A 15242-nucleotide genomic window follows, 5' to 3' on the forward strand; every position below is an offset into this window, starting at 1 on the left:
TAGCAACACCTTTGCCGGGAATCAAACCGCGGACCTCTGGAATATGTGTCCAGGGGTACAGACCATCACACCACGAAGGCACGCCAAGAAGGTGGGAGAAATACCTTATATACTCCCCCCTTTTGAAGGGTGACTGGGGTTTTCAGGGGATCCAATCGCCAAATCCTGGGTGTGGAGAACCATCATCCAACACCCTTTTACTTCAGGGGGCACTGTAGAGACATTAGTTTTTTTTTTTTTTTTTTTAAGCAAGCAGTATGAAAAATTAGGAACGCCTTCGCCGGGAATCGAACCGCAGACCTCTGGAATATGTGCCCAGTGTGCAGACCACTGCTCTGCGAAGGCACACCAAGAAGGTGGGAGAAATACCAAATAATGTTTTCCTGTTAAAGCTCGAGCTTCATCACTGTATACGGCATTGCATTTACTCCAGGGACAGACATAAAGTTGTAAATATCATTTGCTGTATCATGAAGAGATTCACAAAAGAAATATTCTTTAGCAATTCATTTATCTTCTTCAAAACATATGTAAACTAATGATTGAACAAAACTTTAGTGGTAAAAGTTAGTTTGCTATATCAGTACTTTCATTCAATTGCAATGCAAATACTCACTGTGTTTTTTATTTTTTGAATAAGTGTCTCTTTTATGGAATATGTTGTTTCATAAATTCGTCGATCTACTGCATCATTTGAGAACAGAATATTATTAAGTTTGTTAGCCACTTTTTCTTTGAATAATATTAAAACAATATCTTTAACTGCTGGTAATATAAGGTTTTTTTTCCAATAATATGAGCCTGTCTAGTCTTGGCAATTCTTAGGCTTACTAGTTCACTAGCTTCCTAAACTTTTTCATTTGAAGTAACAAAATCTTTCATTACTTGTTTACTGTTTTTGAACTCCGGTAATTTCCTCTTAAAATATTCTTCAGATTTATCCTTTAAATTTGTATGCCTAAATTCAGACTGTCTTTTAAGAAATGATAGTTTCATACTTTGATTGGGTATAGTTTATCGCAAACACCACATTGAGGTTGAGGGTCCATTTCATCTCCATTCCAAGTAAACCCAAATGATAAATAACTTTCATTATATTTTCTATAAAAAATTTTTCTTTTCTTTTCAATATTCTTAATGCTATTAGATTGTCTTGGATTCATCATCTGTGAATCAACACTTTTCCATGTAGTCAATCCTAACCATTTTTCCATTTTGAAAAATCTAAGTTTGTTTTGTTATTTTTTCATATTTTCTATAAACGATTTTTCTTTTCTTTTCAATATTCTTAATGCTAGTGGATTGTCTTGGATTCATCATCTGTGAATCAACACTCTTCCGTGTAGTCAATCCTAGCCATTTTTCCATTTTGAAAAATTTAAGTTTGTTTTATTATTTTTTCACAAATATTTAAATACATAATATATTACGATTTCTTCAAAACCAAACGACAATATTCCCAAATCACGTAGAAAAATAAGGAATGCAAAGCAATAAGAAGACAAAATACCTGCTGTTAGAGACAGCAAAAAGGACCTAAAAACTATTCTAATTGAAAATAGTGCAATATAAGCCTGGAAATAATGACGACATAAAGTGCAGACATGCTAACAAAACTATCAGCTCTAAAAAAATGAATGAGATACTGTTATCTTTTTATAGGAACTTATTTTTGTTTTCTATTAAATAAAACACCCATTTCTAGAACTCCTTTTAAAAACATTATTCATGATAAATTTTGTTATGTCTCTAGCTAAAAAAATATTAGTGAAAATAAAAATGGATTATGTTGCTAAGTCTATGAATGACTACTGAATGTGAGCAAAGCTCTCGGATTGCTTAAATTGACTAGTATTAGTGAAAAAACTTGAACAGGATGTTGCGGTACTGAATTTTTGCATTTGATAGTTAAAAATACGTTGTTTCTTTGCATACCACCTATTTTTCTTTTACATACCATTGGTTGAGAATTGCTGTTTTAGATTTGAATGTGTATGATATTTTATCGTCATATAGCTCTCTAAAACTGCAAAATAAAAAATAAAAGTAACATTATAATTCTTATATATATATATATATATTTGATATTTTGTCTGTAACTTTTCTTAGCCTGTTTCCAAATTTTTCTCCTTCCAGATACTCTAGTCAAGAAATTAGAAGAATTAGACCGAAATGAATTTGTGTATAAGGGATTAGCTGAACACACCAAACAGATGTTAAGAGCATTTTTTGATTTATGCCAAGTTTATAGAGGTGAGCTGATGTAATACAAATTCACATTAAATTACAGAGGTGAGCTTTTGTAATACAAATTCATATTAAATTACATAGGTGATTATCCACAAAGATGAGTCTAAAAGTGAACCATAATTCTGAAGCCATAAATAAAGAACAGTCTTGGTATTTATCGTACTATATTAGGCAACCTTTCTGTATTATGACTGAAATTATCTTATATGTTTTTAAAGTGAACATTAAACTGATTAAATTTGATATCAAGGTAAAATATATCAAGTTCTGTGAAAGTCATGAAATGTATGTACAGTTTTTACTTCCTTGTATGAAGTAAAAAGGAAGTATTCTAATCGTGAAAAGTTTCAGGCAACATATTTCAACGAAAATATCCATTTTGACCGTTATTGAATGCACTTTAATGATTTTTTTTGCATGATATCTGTACGTAAGGACAGAATAAAAGATTCTTTTCCTCCAAAAAAATTGTAAAACTGCTTTAAAGTGAATTCGGAAGAGAATTTTTCGTGGTGTCTGTTTGTATGTATGTATGTAACTCGCTTAACGCAAAAACGAGTAGCCTCAGGACGCTAAAATTTTTTAAATAGGACTGCTATAACATGTAGATGTGCACCTCATATTTTGATTTCAATCTGCCTCACCAAACATATATAAATATATTTATATATATATCCACTATGTTACCTGGATCAGAAATCTCAGTTTTTTTATGCTTATATATTTGTAAATTGTGCATTTTTTGCTTTAAAAATGATTGAATTATGTTATTCTTATCTTCCGGTTAAGGTTTTTATGCCTTTAGGAAATCTGTAAGCAATATTTGTAGAATTATGAACAATTTAAAAACTGTTTAAGTGTGGTTAAGCCTAATTTTTTAATAACATGGCAGACGTATTTGTTTACATTTGAAACAGCAGAATAGTGGATTTGTTGCCAATCTAGACAGACTAAGCTTCACAACAACAAAGATAGCATCTTCATTTATTATTGTGAATTAAATCATGCTTAATCCTTTCTGGAATTTTTCGAGGAAATAACTGTTTAAGATTTACTTCAAAATTTTTAATATAGATATTTTGAGATTTTTTGTATTATTGCCTTGTTGCAAAATGAGAACAAAATTAATTGAATGAGAAATACTGAATTGTCTGTGAAAAACTGTTTCATTTTTGTTTTGTTTGCTTAATTTCTTTTATGCATCATTCTAGATTTATTATAGTATTTGAATAGAACATGTGGCAATGATTAGAGAATTCTTCAAATGATATAAATTTTGTGCATTCTGAGTTATAATATGAATAAATATAACACTGTTAAGTGAACCTAGAGCCAGAATGTTGCTATGGTAAACAAATATAGTGAATTTTAAAGAGTGCATTTATTCTATTGTGGTTTATGCTTTATTGACGAAGTAGATCAATCCAATAAGTTTAAATGAAATGTAAGAAAAAATGCATATAATTTAATATTCTGTACAATGAAGTCATGTGGTGTACACATCATATTTTTTTTTATAACAGGAAAGCTGTTTGGATCTTTTCCATTATCCCCTTCATATCCTATATAGTATCTTTTAGTTTATCTTTGTGGGCTTACTGTATCAAATGTGATGTGAGAGTGAAGTGTCACTACTGACTCGCCGTATCATATTTGATATGCTGAAATGGAAAATTTTTTTGTAAATTTCGATTGTATATAAATTCAGTCATAATGCTGTAAAACCTTATTGAATGTAATGTCTTGAGCTGTGTTGTTATGAATATTATTTGTTATATTTTATTCTACAAATGTAAAACATGCCATGCTTACTATTCATATTCAGGATTTAGAAACATTTCACACAGTTCAAACAGTTTTAAAAATTTTGTATGTAATAGTAGGGTATAATAGGTATGGATATTTATATTCTTGAGTTTTTTATTTCATTATTGTATGGAAATAATTTAAGTATGTAAATAGGATCACTATCACTATTGTTGTGCATTAACTTATTTTGAATTTTTTTATTGTAAGTATTAGGATTTTTCTGTGTATGAGAAGTAACATTTAAATACCATATGCAAGAATAAAAATATTAGGATAAAAAGCAGATATTATAGCAATTAGTAGCAGACAAGCCTGCCAGATGAGTGGACTATGGCCAAAGCAATATTTATAAATTCTGTATACTGAAAAGCTGAAAATGAAATGAACTGTTAATTTAATGCACTATATACATAATTGCTAGTTATGACCAAAGCAAAATTTATGAGTTCTATGTACACCTCAAAACAAAGTGCATAAAAGCATTTCAGTAAGAATGAAGTCAGTTCATTCTTTCCAAGCAACAACCGATTCATAAGTAATTTTTTTGTTGCCAAACTAGGAAACAAAAAATTTCGACACTTCAGGTTAGTGCATGTGCATTGCGCAAAGAAAAGGGGGGCCAGTTCTATATCTCTCGTTCTACTGGGCCGATTGACGAAATTCAAATTGCGTTCTTCATGCCTCGAAAGTGCGACTTAGAATATATATTAGATTTATATATAGCACTGTTCTAGCATAGGTATTTTGACACAAAATCGAACTTTTTCTGAAATAACATGCCAATTTTTTTTATATATTTCGATTCTATGACTCAAATTATGTTACCGCTTTTTTTTTTTTTTTTTCAGTTTTGGCAAGAATAGTTCATTTGGGGAACTTCTTAATATATGGCAACCTATTTTCCTTTCCCGTGAGAAGGAAAAAAATCGCAACATTCTTTCTTTTAAATAATGTTCTTTATATTATATTTTTATGTTATTATTTTAAATATTTTTTTCTTTTCAAATTTTATTTTAATTGTTTACGTTGCATTTTTTCTTTCGAATAACAGTTTTAAAATTTTCTATTTACCCATTTGAACTGCGTAGTTTAAATAATAGGTGCATCATTTATTTTTTCAAATAGTTTACTTTATAACTTATTATTTTTTTGTCACAGTTATTATTTTAGATAATTTTTTAATTTGTAGACTTTTATTTCAATTATTTGTGTCGTATTGTCTCTTCAGATAATTGTTTTAAAATTTTCTATTTATTCATTCGAACTGAACATTTTAAATATATTTATTAATATAAATTTTCCAGGATTTGGTTATATTTATTTGAATTGCGGTTGTTTCGAAAGAAAACTTTGTGTCCCAGACTACGGTTCATCTGAAAACTGAATATATTGAAAGAGAAAATACAGTAAAGCACAGTTAACATGCCTTTCAATGTTCCATTCAGAAAAGATATATAAATGAGAAAGATGTATAACCGACATTTTAACTTAGGATGACTTACATATATTGCTTTAACATTGTGCTCATTTTGCACAATTTTATCATCCTACATTTAGTTTCTTAAAATGTTGCTCATATTTTAGTGAAATATTTTATTTTTGAAATTGCAAGAATCAAATATAAGATTAAAAAGTTTTAATTAAAAAAAATACTAAATTTTATTCAAAAATTATTTTTTTAAAAATTCTTATTGGCTTGCTTTTTTTTCTTCAGGCATTATGCAAGTATATTAAAAAGCATTCAACTTTTAGAAACACCTTGATATTTCTGACAGCCTAATTTCCCTTCAAATTTTTGCTTACTTTTCTCCCTAATTTTCTTCTTTCTTTCTACATTTATTTTCAGTGCTCACCACAAGAAAATTAAGATTTTTTGATTGTTACACTTCCATAAATTTTGCATTCTTTTCATTATTTTAAAAAATATCAATTACATCAACTGCGTTTCAGTTGAAGACAGCTTTTCCTTTTCTAGACATTTTAACTATAAATAAAATTTAAAGCAAAGTCCAAAGGATAAATATTTTAATTAAAAGATTTTCTGTTAAATGACAAAGAAATAAAACAGTCTAGCAATGTTTATTCTGTACCACTGAGTGACCTGATTATTATATTGGCTACAAACAATCTAAATCATATAAAAGATCATGTTTTTTAATACAATCTATAAAATATAACATCTATAACATGAGAGAAAATTAGCTACTTAAAACATTCTTTCGAAGAGGATTAATGTAAAAATTTATACTTATATATATAATTTTTAAAGCTGGGACATGACCCAAACTGTCAATGTCCTGTTTGCTTAAAAACATTGTGAAAATAAACATCAAACGAACTCTCTCAGTTTTAGACAATTCAATTTAAATGCACTCAAAGTAAAGTAGCAGATGATAACCTGGCAAAGGTAAAAAATTACTCTTACAAATATTTAAAAAAAAAAAAAAGAAGAAGAAGAAAGAAAAAAAATTTGGAAAAAGTTAAAAATTTGAATAATATCATCTATAATTTTAAAAAATAGCTTTTCATGTAGTATTAATAAATATTTATTACGCATCACTGAGGTAAAAAATTTCATATAATTAATTCTCCGTTAAAATTTATTTAAAATTTAAGGTTAAAAATTGCTGTGGCAATTCGCTGTAACAAAAATCCATAAACCACATTTGATGTTATTATCGCTAAAAAAAAATGCCAAATTTCAATACACGAAAATATGTAAATTTGTATATATCTTAGAGAATTTTAAATAAAAAACTGTAATTTTTTGCAGGTATACTTAGAACTACACCTACTTTAAGATGATGGTAAAAATTTTGTAGGTTATAATTCAAAATGTTTTTTGAAAAATTTATATAAAGTATTTAAAAACAGAAATTTAAAAAATAAAACACAAAAAAATGGCTGAATTTTATTTGCAATGAACCTAAATTTCGAAACGTGAAAGGAAGAATGAAAAAAGTTTAATAAAAAAAAGAGATATTATCAGGTTCAATGTTCCGCCTTACTTTCTTTGAGAACATGCACAGACCTGACTTGGAACAGGGAGCTTACTAAAGCTATGTTCAATAAATGTGGGAAGTAGACAAGATACACAGGAAGGGTATACAAAACCCTTTATTTTTCACTCTTCACAATAATTTCCGTACTTCGGAATACAGATACCAACTACTTGTGGTCTGAAAGTAAGAATATAAAAATATAACTAAACTCTAACTTAAATTTGGAATAATAAACGTGGAAGATTGGCCTTATATTAACAGGAAGCCGTATGTAGTACAGAGAACTGTTAACACTACAATACGTTTAAAATTATCACGAGGATTAAACCTCTGGCCTGGAAGGCAACTAGCAACTGAGTAAAACTTCTAAGGTAAGCGGCCTGCTTCGACTAACTCCTTCCTCTCTCTCGCTTGGCAAAAAGCCACAACTTAAGTACTTGGCGTTCGCCAGACAAATTTTGCATAAATAAGTTAACGCCTTTAATTCTGGCCAGAAGTAGAAAATAAGAAGTGATAGTAAAGATTTAAAATAAAATAAACGTTAGTAAAACTTAAGATCCTTACATACTTCCCACCAGAGTTAATTAGTTTGAAACTGAGGTCTAAAACGACCTTGTTGAAAACTTTTAGCTCTAGAATCTAACGCGAGGCCAATCTTTTACAAACATTTCTCACTAGAAACTAGAAATTAAAAAAAAAAAAAATTGTTTTTACAATAGCAGCTCCATGGACACCCAATTTTTCATCTGTACTGCATCTAAACAGGAGCTTTTATTCAAATCTGGTTCCTTCCAGAGATCTGGAAGGAAAACTAGTTTAATGAAATGTTACACAATTAAATGGCAAGTAACATGAATACTTCTGTTTCTCTTCTAACATTCTTATTTCATTCATGACGTTATTTAATTTTCTCCCCGTGCTCTCTGACATGTGTTGTAAAGGAAAACACCAAACACGAGCATGTCTATGTACAAGTGTTCAACACTACCGCCTGCAATCAAAACACTAACGTGTTAAAATTCAACATAACAAGACCTCAGAACACACCTTATATTCATCTCTAAACCCTGAGGTACTATTCTGAAAAGTGGCTAACTCTGAAGTGTAGCGTCAGAGAGCCTAACTACATTCATTCAACCTTTAACACATATTCACCATAATTTGGTCTTTTTACAGTCACATGAATAAGTTTAAAATTTTTGGCATTACTTTCACTTTTACCATATCATAGTATTTCTTAACATTTAAAATAACAGTTCACATTGTATATAAGAACATATTAACATGCCGTTAATTTTACGCATTTTAAAACATACATTAGTAGTACGTTGTTAACTTCTATTCTTTTCAAAGCAAGTGCCAATTCTTCTACATTGAAATACTATATTTCAAAAAGTCTTTCAGACTAAAACTTCTTTCTTGCCAGAATGTTTTAAATAAAATTTGTACAATAACTTTTACAATATTTAAGTATTTGCATATTCCTATTATACATCAACTTTAGTTTTACGCGCGAGTAATTGAAAAACATAATACCAAAATCGGTAACAACTCATTTCTCGCCTTTTTGGCGATAAAGGTAGACCTCACATGAGGTAAAACTTCTTGAAATCTGCCACTTGCAGTAAGAATGAAAGATTAACTTAAGTTTGCAAAGTAACATAAAATTTTACTTATCTTTGTGATATTCGGACATTCTTTTCTGAGCCCAGTCCTGGAAGGTAGCGCAGATTCTGGTTTGATTTATCCTCCTTCTTGTGCAGGCTCGCCCTTCAGTTTCTTCCTCTAGAAGCTTTCTTTTCCCTCCAGTTCGGTCACCCTTGAATACCTTCTTTTTCGCCTCTGCCTGTGGTCTTGGCTGTTTGATGGCAGCTGGTCTTGGCGGAACCGGGACACTTCTTTCGCATTCCTGCTTGGACCTCGTTGCTGGCCGTTCAAATTTTCCTTGTAACTTTTCCTCCGCCGCTGGTGGCCCTTCCGCAGTTCGGCGACATTTGCTGCGGAGAGTCCTGTCTGATGAGTTGATCTTCCGTTTGGGAGCCGGGTTATAGTTGCCGTTATTTCTCCTGGCTTTCTTTGGATCCGTCGTACTTCTCCCTTCTTCATTCTGGGAGTGTTCGTGAGCTCTCTTTTCTGGATGGTGGAATGGCTTCTTTTTCTTGTTACCTTCAATTTTCCAGCAGGGAAATTTTCTTTTCAATTGCTCCTGCCTCCTAATGGCTTGTGCTTGACGTTGTTCCACCTCTGGAGCTTGTGTCTGCCGTGCCGGATCCTGCAAAAGATCTTTGAAAATTTTCATTTTATTACGATCATAGTAGGGTTTTATTTTATCAATGTTTGCGGAGCACGTTTCACCATTTCTGGCTTTTAACACCACTACAGCGTGAGTTATTTTTTCTATGACATATGGTCCTTCAAATCGTGGAAAAAATTTGGCAGTTTTATCTTCTGGTGCTGAAGAAAGTGAATGCTTAATTTTTAACACTTCATCCCCTACTTTATAAGTTACTCCCCGTTGTTTCAAATCATAATAAAGCTTCTGTTTTCTCTGTGCTACTTCAGTATTCATTTTTGCTTCTTTAATTAATTTTTCTATATCACCCATTTTAAATTCTGGGGCTCTTTGTTACACATAAAAAAATTTATCTAACGGCGTTATAATCTTTCTGCCTAAAAATAACTCAGCAGGAGTTTTGCCCATTGTATCATGTTTTGCGGTCCTAAGGGCGAAAGCAAATTCATTGACATAGTTATACCAGCTTTTATGAAAATTTTTAACATAACTACGGATAATTTTCACTATATTTCTATTGACCCGTTCCGCTATATTTGATTGCGGCCGATACGGGACCATTTTTAAATGACGTATGCCCAGTTTTTTGGCACATGTCTTCAAATACATTATTTACAAATTGAGGACCATTATCCGATACAACTTTTAGGGGCGCCCCGTATTTTAAAATATATTTATTTAAAATAGAATCAGTAACTAATTTCGCGGAGGCTCGTTTTAAGGGAACAATTTCGGTCCACTTACTAAAATGATCAACCATAACAAGGAGATAGCGACTTTTATTTAACTGACTTTTTGGGAAAGGGCACAATAAATCGATGCCAATTATTTCATTTGGAAATTCGGATTTAATACTATTTAGAAACCCTGCCGGGCGGAAATTAATATAATTAACTGCTTGACATGTTGGGCAGGACTGGACGGACATACGCCCTTGTTAACTTTTGCAGTTCAGGAAAATAGACTGCCTCGCGTACGCGTTGTATAGTTTTTCGAATACCAGCATGACAAGCTAAAGGGCTGTCATGCAACTCCTGTAGGATATTTAATCTAAGACTAGCTGGGATAACAGGTCGAAATTCGTTGTTGGAATTCGTAGTTTTTGTATAGAATAATAGACCATCTATTAGTTCGTAATGGGCCGCCTTATTTCTTATCGCCACAATATCTTGGTGGCTAAAATTTTCAGGATCCTTTAAATACTCATAAATGCTTCCAAACTCAGGATCCTTACCCAGTTCGGTTATTACAGTTTCTCGGGAATTTATTGTACATGCTGTGAGCATTTCCAACCTTTACAGTATTACCTTGTTCATCTATTTTAATTCTTGATAGGGCATCTGCTATGATATTTTCCTTTCCGGGGGTATGTTTGATTACCAGATTATATTCTTGTAGCTTGAGTGCCCATCTTATTAACCTTGGGGATAAGTTTTTCCCTGAGTACAATCTAGTTACCACCGCATGATCAGAGTACACTGTTATAGGCGCCTTTCCAAAATAGACTCGGAACTTTTGCACTGCTAACAAAACTGCAAGTGCCTCTCTCTCGGTCGCGGAATAGTTTCTTTGTGTTTGATTTAAAGTTCGGCTAAAAAATGCCACAGGCTGCTGATTTTGTGAAAGTACCGCTCCTACCGCATAATACAAAGCATCCGCTGAAATTTCTAAATTCTCATCCTTTTCAGGAAATTTCAACACAGGGGCTTGCGTTAATACTTGCTTTAATTTTTCGAACGCACTATTGGCTTCGGCCGTCCACGAGAATCTTGCCTTTTTCCTTTTTAATTTTAACAATGGTTCAGCAATAGCTGCAAAATCTTTTATAAAGGACCTATAATATGAGCAAAGTCCTAGAAAAGAAGAGAGCTTCTTCGCCGTGTTTGGAGTCGGATACTTTTGTACAGCAATTATTTTTGATTCGTCTGTCTCGATTCCTTTCTGAGATATTTTGTAACCTAAATATTTTAATTCAGGGGCTGCAAATTTGCACTTTTCGACATTAACTTTTAGACCGGCTTCATTTAATAAAGAAAACACCTGTCTTAAATCCTGTACATGTTGGTCGAGATTATCACTAGTAATAATGATATCCTCTAAATAGATAAATGTGGACTTTCCATGAACAGGCCTTAACACAATGTCCATATATCGCTGAAATGTTGCCGGTGCCCCTGAAAGGCCAAATGACATACGCAGAAATGCATAAGTGCCAGACGTGGTTATAAAAGCAGTCTTAGGCACGTCCTCAGGCCTAACCCCTATTTGAAAATAACCAGTCGTTAAGTCTAAAGTCGTCATATATTTGGTCGATGTTATGTTCCTTAGAATTTCTTCAATAATAGGTAACGGATATACCGGATATTTAGTTATGGAGTTTAATTTACGGTAGTCAATCGCGAATCTCCACCTTTTTGGATGTGTCAATGGATAGTTATTATTTTTCTTACATAAAACCACCGGGCTAGCATAACTACTTGAGATGGGCATTATGATCTTTTTACGTAGCATATCGGTGATATGCCATTCTATAATTTTTTCCTTATTCTTATCATACCGGTATGCTTTGTGGCGAACTGGCATTGAATCTCTGGTGTCAATACTATGGTTAGTAACCTGAGTAAATCCTGGAATATCACTAAATAACGAAGCAAATTCACTTACCACTTGTCAGATTCTTCGTTGCTCTTCATTAGGCAGGTGGTCAAGGTTTAACATCGGCAGTTCAGCCTTTTCTTCTCGAACTGGTTTCATCGTCAGCTTAAGGGACGCTTCATTAAAATCCAGCGTTGCTTGTGCCTCTGAAAGAAAATCTATTCCTAAGATAATATGTGCTTGCAGATTCTTTACTATGAAAAACATAACCTTTACTTGTTCGTCCTTGATACGGATGTATAGTGGTAATTTACCTATGCACTTACATCTTTCTCCTTGCGCAGCTAACATTGTTGTATTATCCGGATTATATATGCGATATTTACGAAATTACTTCCTAAAAAAATCTTCTGCCACACAGGAACACTGCGCGCCTGTATCCAGAAGTGCGGTGGCTGGGATATTATTCACCAACACTTCAATCTTCGGAAGAGTCAAATTTTTCACCATTACTGTATTTAACTTGTAGGAAGAGGGATTTTCTTGGCCTTCAGATTTCCGCACCCTCCCGTCAGCAGAAATCCATTTTAGTTTAAATCCTTTTTTGTTTCCATGCTTTCCTTCTTTTTCCACTGGCCTTGAGACTTTTTTCCTGGTTTGCTATTGAACTGTCGACGTTCGCCGGCTGTTTTTGAATGCTCGGGTTTCCTTGCCCACTGATTTGCTTTGCTTCCGTAGCAATGTGCTTGACTTTGCTGTGGTCTTGGCGCACCAAATTGGTTTTGTTGTTGATATTGGCGTCTTCTTTCAATGTCTGCCGTTCTTCTACTTTCAAACTGGATTGCTAGCTCAAATAACTTTTCCAGTGTAGTCGGATTTCTTAATTCAATAAAGTCTTGCACTTGGGGAAGTAACCTCGGCAAAATCACTTGAATTATCTCAGGATCCGGACGGTTTCCATACAAGAGTTTGAAGACGTGAATTTTTCTTAAAATAAAGCTTGAGAGATTTTCGATTCTTTGCTGATATATGCTGAAAAGTTCCGTTTCTAATTTCACACGATCCCTTATGACAGGGAAGGCTTTTATTAGAGCAGTCTTGAAATTCTCGTAAGTATAGGTGGGACTTCCTGCTTGACCCAAAAGACTTCTGCCTATACATTTGAACTAGTTAAGCGCTTGGCCCCTCAAAGCGCTGGTAGCTAAGGTAACTTTTTGAAACTCGTGCACAGGGTAGAGCATGAAGTGGTCATTCAATTTTTCCAAAAAACTGGTTACCGGTGAGTTTCCATTAAATGTTGCTTCTGGTTTCATCGAAGCGCGCATGGTCTGGACGATGTAACCAAATCCTTCCAGGGCGGCAGCTGGCATTTCTGGATTCTGAGCCGCTTCTGCAGGCAGCACAGGTTCTTCTTGAAACTCGGCCATGGTTATTCTTCTTCGTTGGGCGCCACTATCAGGTTCAATGTTCCGCCTTACTTTCTTTGGGAACATGCACAGACCTGACTCGGAACAGGGAACTTACTAAAGCTATGTTCAATAAATGTGGGAAGTAGACAAGATACACAGGAAGGGTATACAAAACCCTTTATTTTTCACTCTTCACAATAATTTCCGTACTTCGGAATACAGAGACCAACTACTTGTGGTCTGAACGTAAGAATATAAAAATATAATTAAACTCTAACTTAAATTTGGAATAATAAACGTGGAAGATTGGCCTTATATTAACAGGAAGCCGTATGTAGTACAGAGAACTGTTAACACTACAATACGTTTAAAATTATCACGAGGATTAAACCTCTGGCCTGGAAGGCAACTAGCAACTGAGTAAAACTTCTAAGGTAAGCGGCCTGCTTCGACTAACTCCTTCCTCTCTCTCGCTTGGCAAAAAGCCACAACTTAAGTACTTGGCGTTCGCCAGACAACTTTTGCATAAATAAGTTAACGCTTTTAATTCTGGCCGGAAGTAGAAAATAAGAAGTGATAGTAAAGATTTAAAATAAAATAAACGTTAGTAAAACTTAAGATCCTTACAATATTAATAAATATATGCCAAATTCAATTAACATTGAGGAGCTAAAATTTTGAGAGTTAATCTTTTAAAAACTACTCGTAAGATTTTGTGTCAAAATACGGAAGTTAGAATAGTGCTGTATATAAATCTAATATATATCCTAAGTCACACTTTCAAATCAGGAAAAATGCAATTTGAATTTTGTCAATCGGCCCAGTAAGAACGGGAAATGTAGAACTGTCCTTTTTTTTTTTTTTTTTTTTTTGCGCAGTGTACATATGATGTCATGATTTTAATTTAATGTAATATAACAATGCTTTCTCAGTATCAATAAAAGAATTAATGTGGCAATAACATACCATGTCATTTATCTTAACCTGAAAGAAAAAAATTGAAAACAGTAGCTATTTATTTAAAATGCTGACATTAACAAACATTTTTCAACATACATTGATGTGACATAAAATCACGTGCTTTCTTCAACAGAACCTGACCTTATGCAATAATAATACTGTTGAGTTGTATGGGTTTGTGGATTTGGAGTAAATGATGACAATACTTGATGAAGAATCAAAACACAGTTTATTTGCCAGTATGCACTGTTACACAGGATAGTCTGAAAGACATGTTTACAGTTGTAAAAAAACTATGATAAGTGTGCTAAAACAATCAGCAACATAGCCTTCAGGCTATAATGGTGAAGTCAGCTTCACAGCAAAGCACTGAAGTACAGCATCTGACTCGGTTGATCGTTCTCAAGCTAATTTCTGAACTTAAGACACTTCTTTCTCCCAGGAGAGGCAGGTTATACAAGGGCAGATTAAAAAGTAAGTTGCACTCCCAAGTTATGACCATTTATCAAATTGTCAGTACAAAAGCAACATGGCTATGACAGCATACAATGTAAGTTCACTTTTCCACATAGTTCCCAAGACACTCTAAACATTTCTCAGAATGGTCAACTAACTTTTCAATTCCAAATGCATAGAAATCTCCTTCAGCGCTATGTAACCGCATGGAGATAGCTGCTTTCACCTCCTCATCGTTTTGGAATCGTTCTCCATCAAGATTTTTAAGCTTACCGAAAAAATGAGCGCAACACCTCACAAAGCTCGCCAAACGTGGGACCTGCTGCAGCGGTTCAAGTGGGAGGTATGGCAGCATCCTCCATACAGTCCCAATTTAGCACCATGTGACTTTCGTATTTTCAGTAAGCTTAAAAAGCATCTCGGTGGACAACAATTTCGAAAGCAGCTGTCTCCGTGTGGTTACTTAGT

At 33.2% G+C, this 15242-nt stretch overlaps 1 protein-coding gene across 2 annotated transcripts in view; it reads left to right on the plus strand.

Moving 5' to 3' along the window:
* Positions 1 to 15242, plus strand: part of PICK1 (protein interacting with PRKCA 1) — a 113666-nt gene that overhangs the window by 35337 nt on the left and 63087 nt on the right. For both annotated transcript variants that reach the window (XM_085817032.1, XM_085817031.1), the window contains one exon: positions 2137 to 2253. In XM_085817032.1, coding sequence (XP_085673158.1) covers positions 2137 to 2253 — 117 coding nt within the window. The remainder of the gene's footprint in view (positions 1 to 2136; positions 2254 to 15242) is intronic.

Source organism: Stegodyphus dumicola, chromosome 5 (assembly GCF_044657685.1).
Source record: "Stegodyphus dumicola isolate Sdum_Otavi_A_Nest chromosome 5, ASM4465768v1".
NCBI lineage: Eukaryota > Metazoa > Arthropoda > Arachnida > Araneae > Eresidae > Stegodyphus > Stegodyphus dumicola.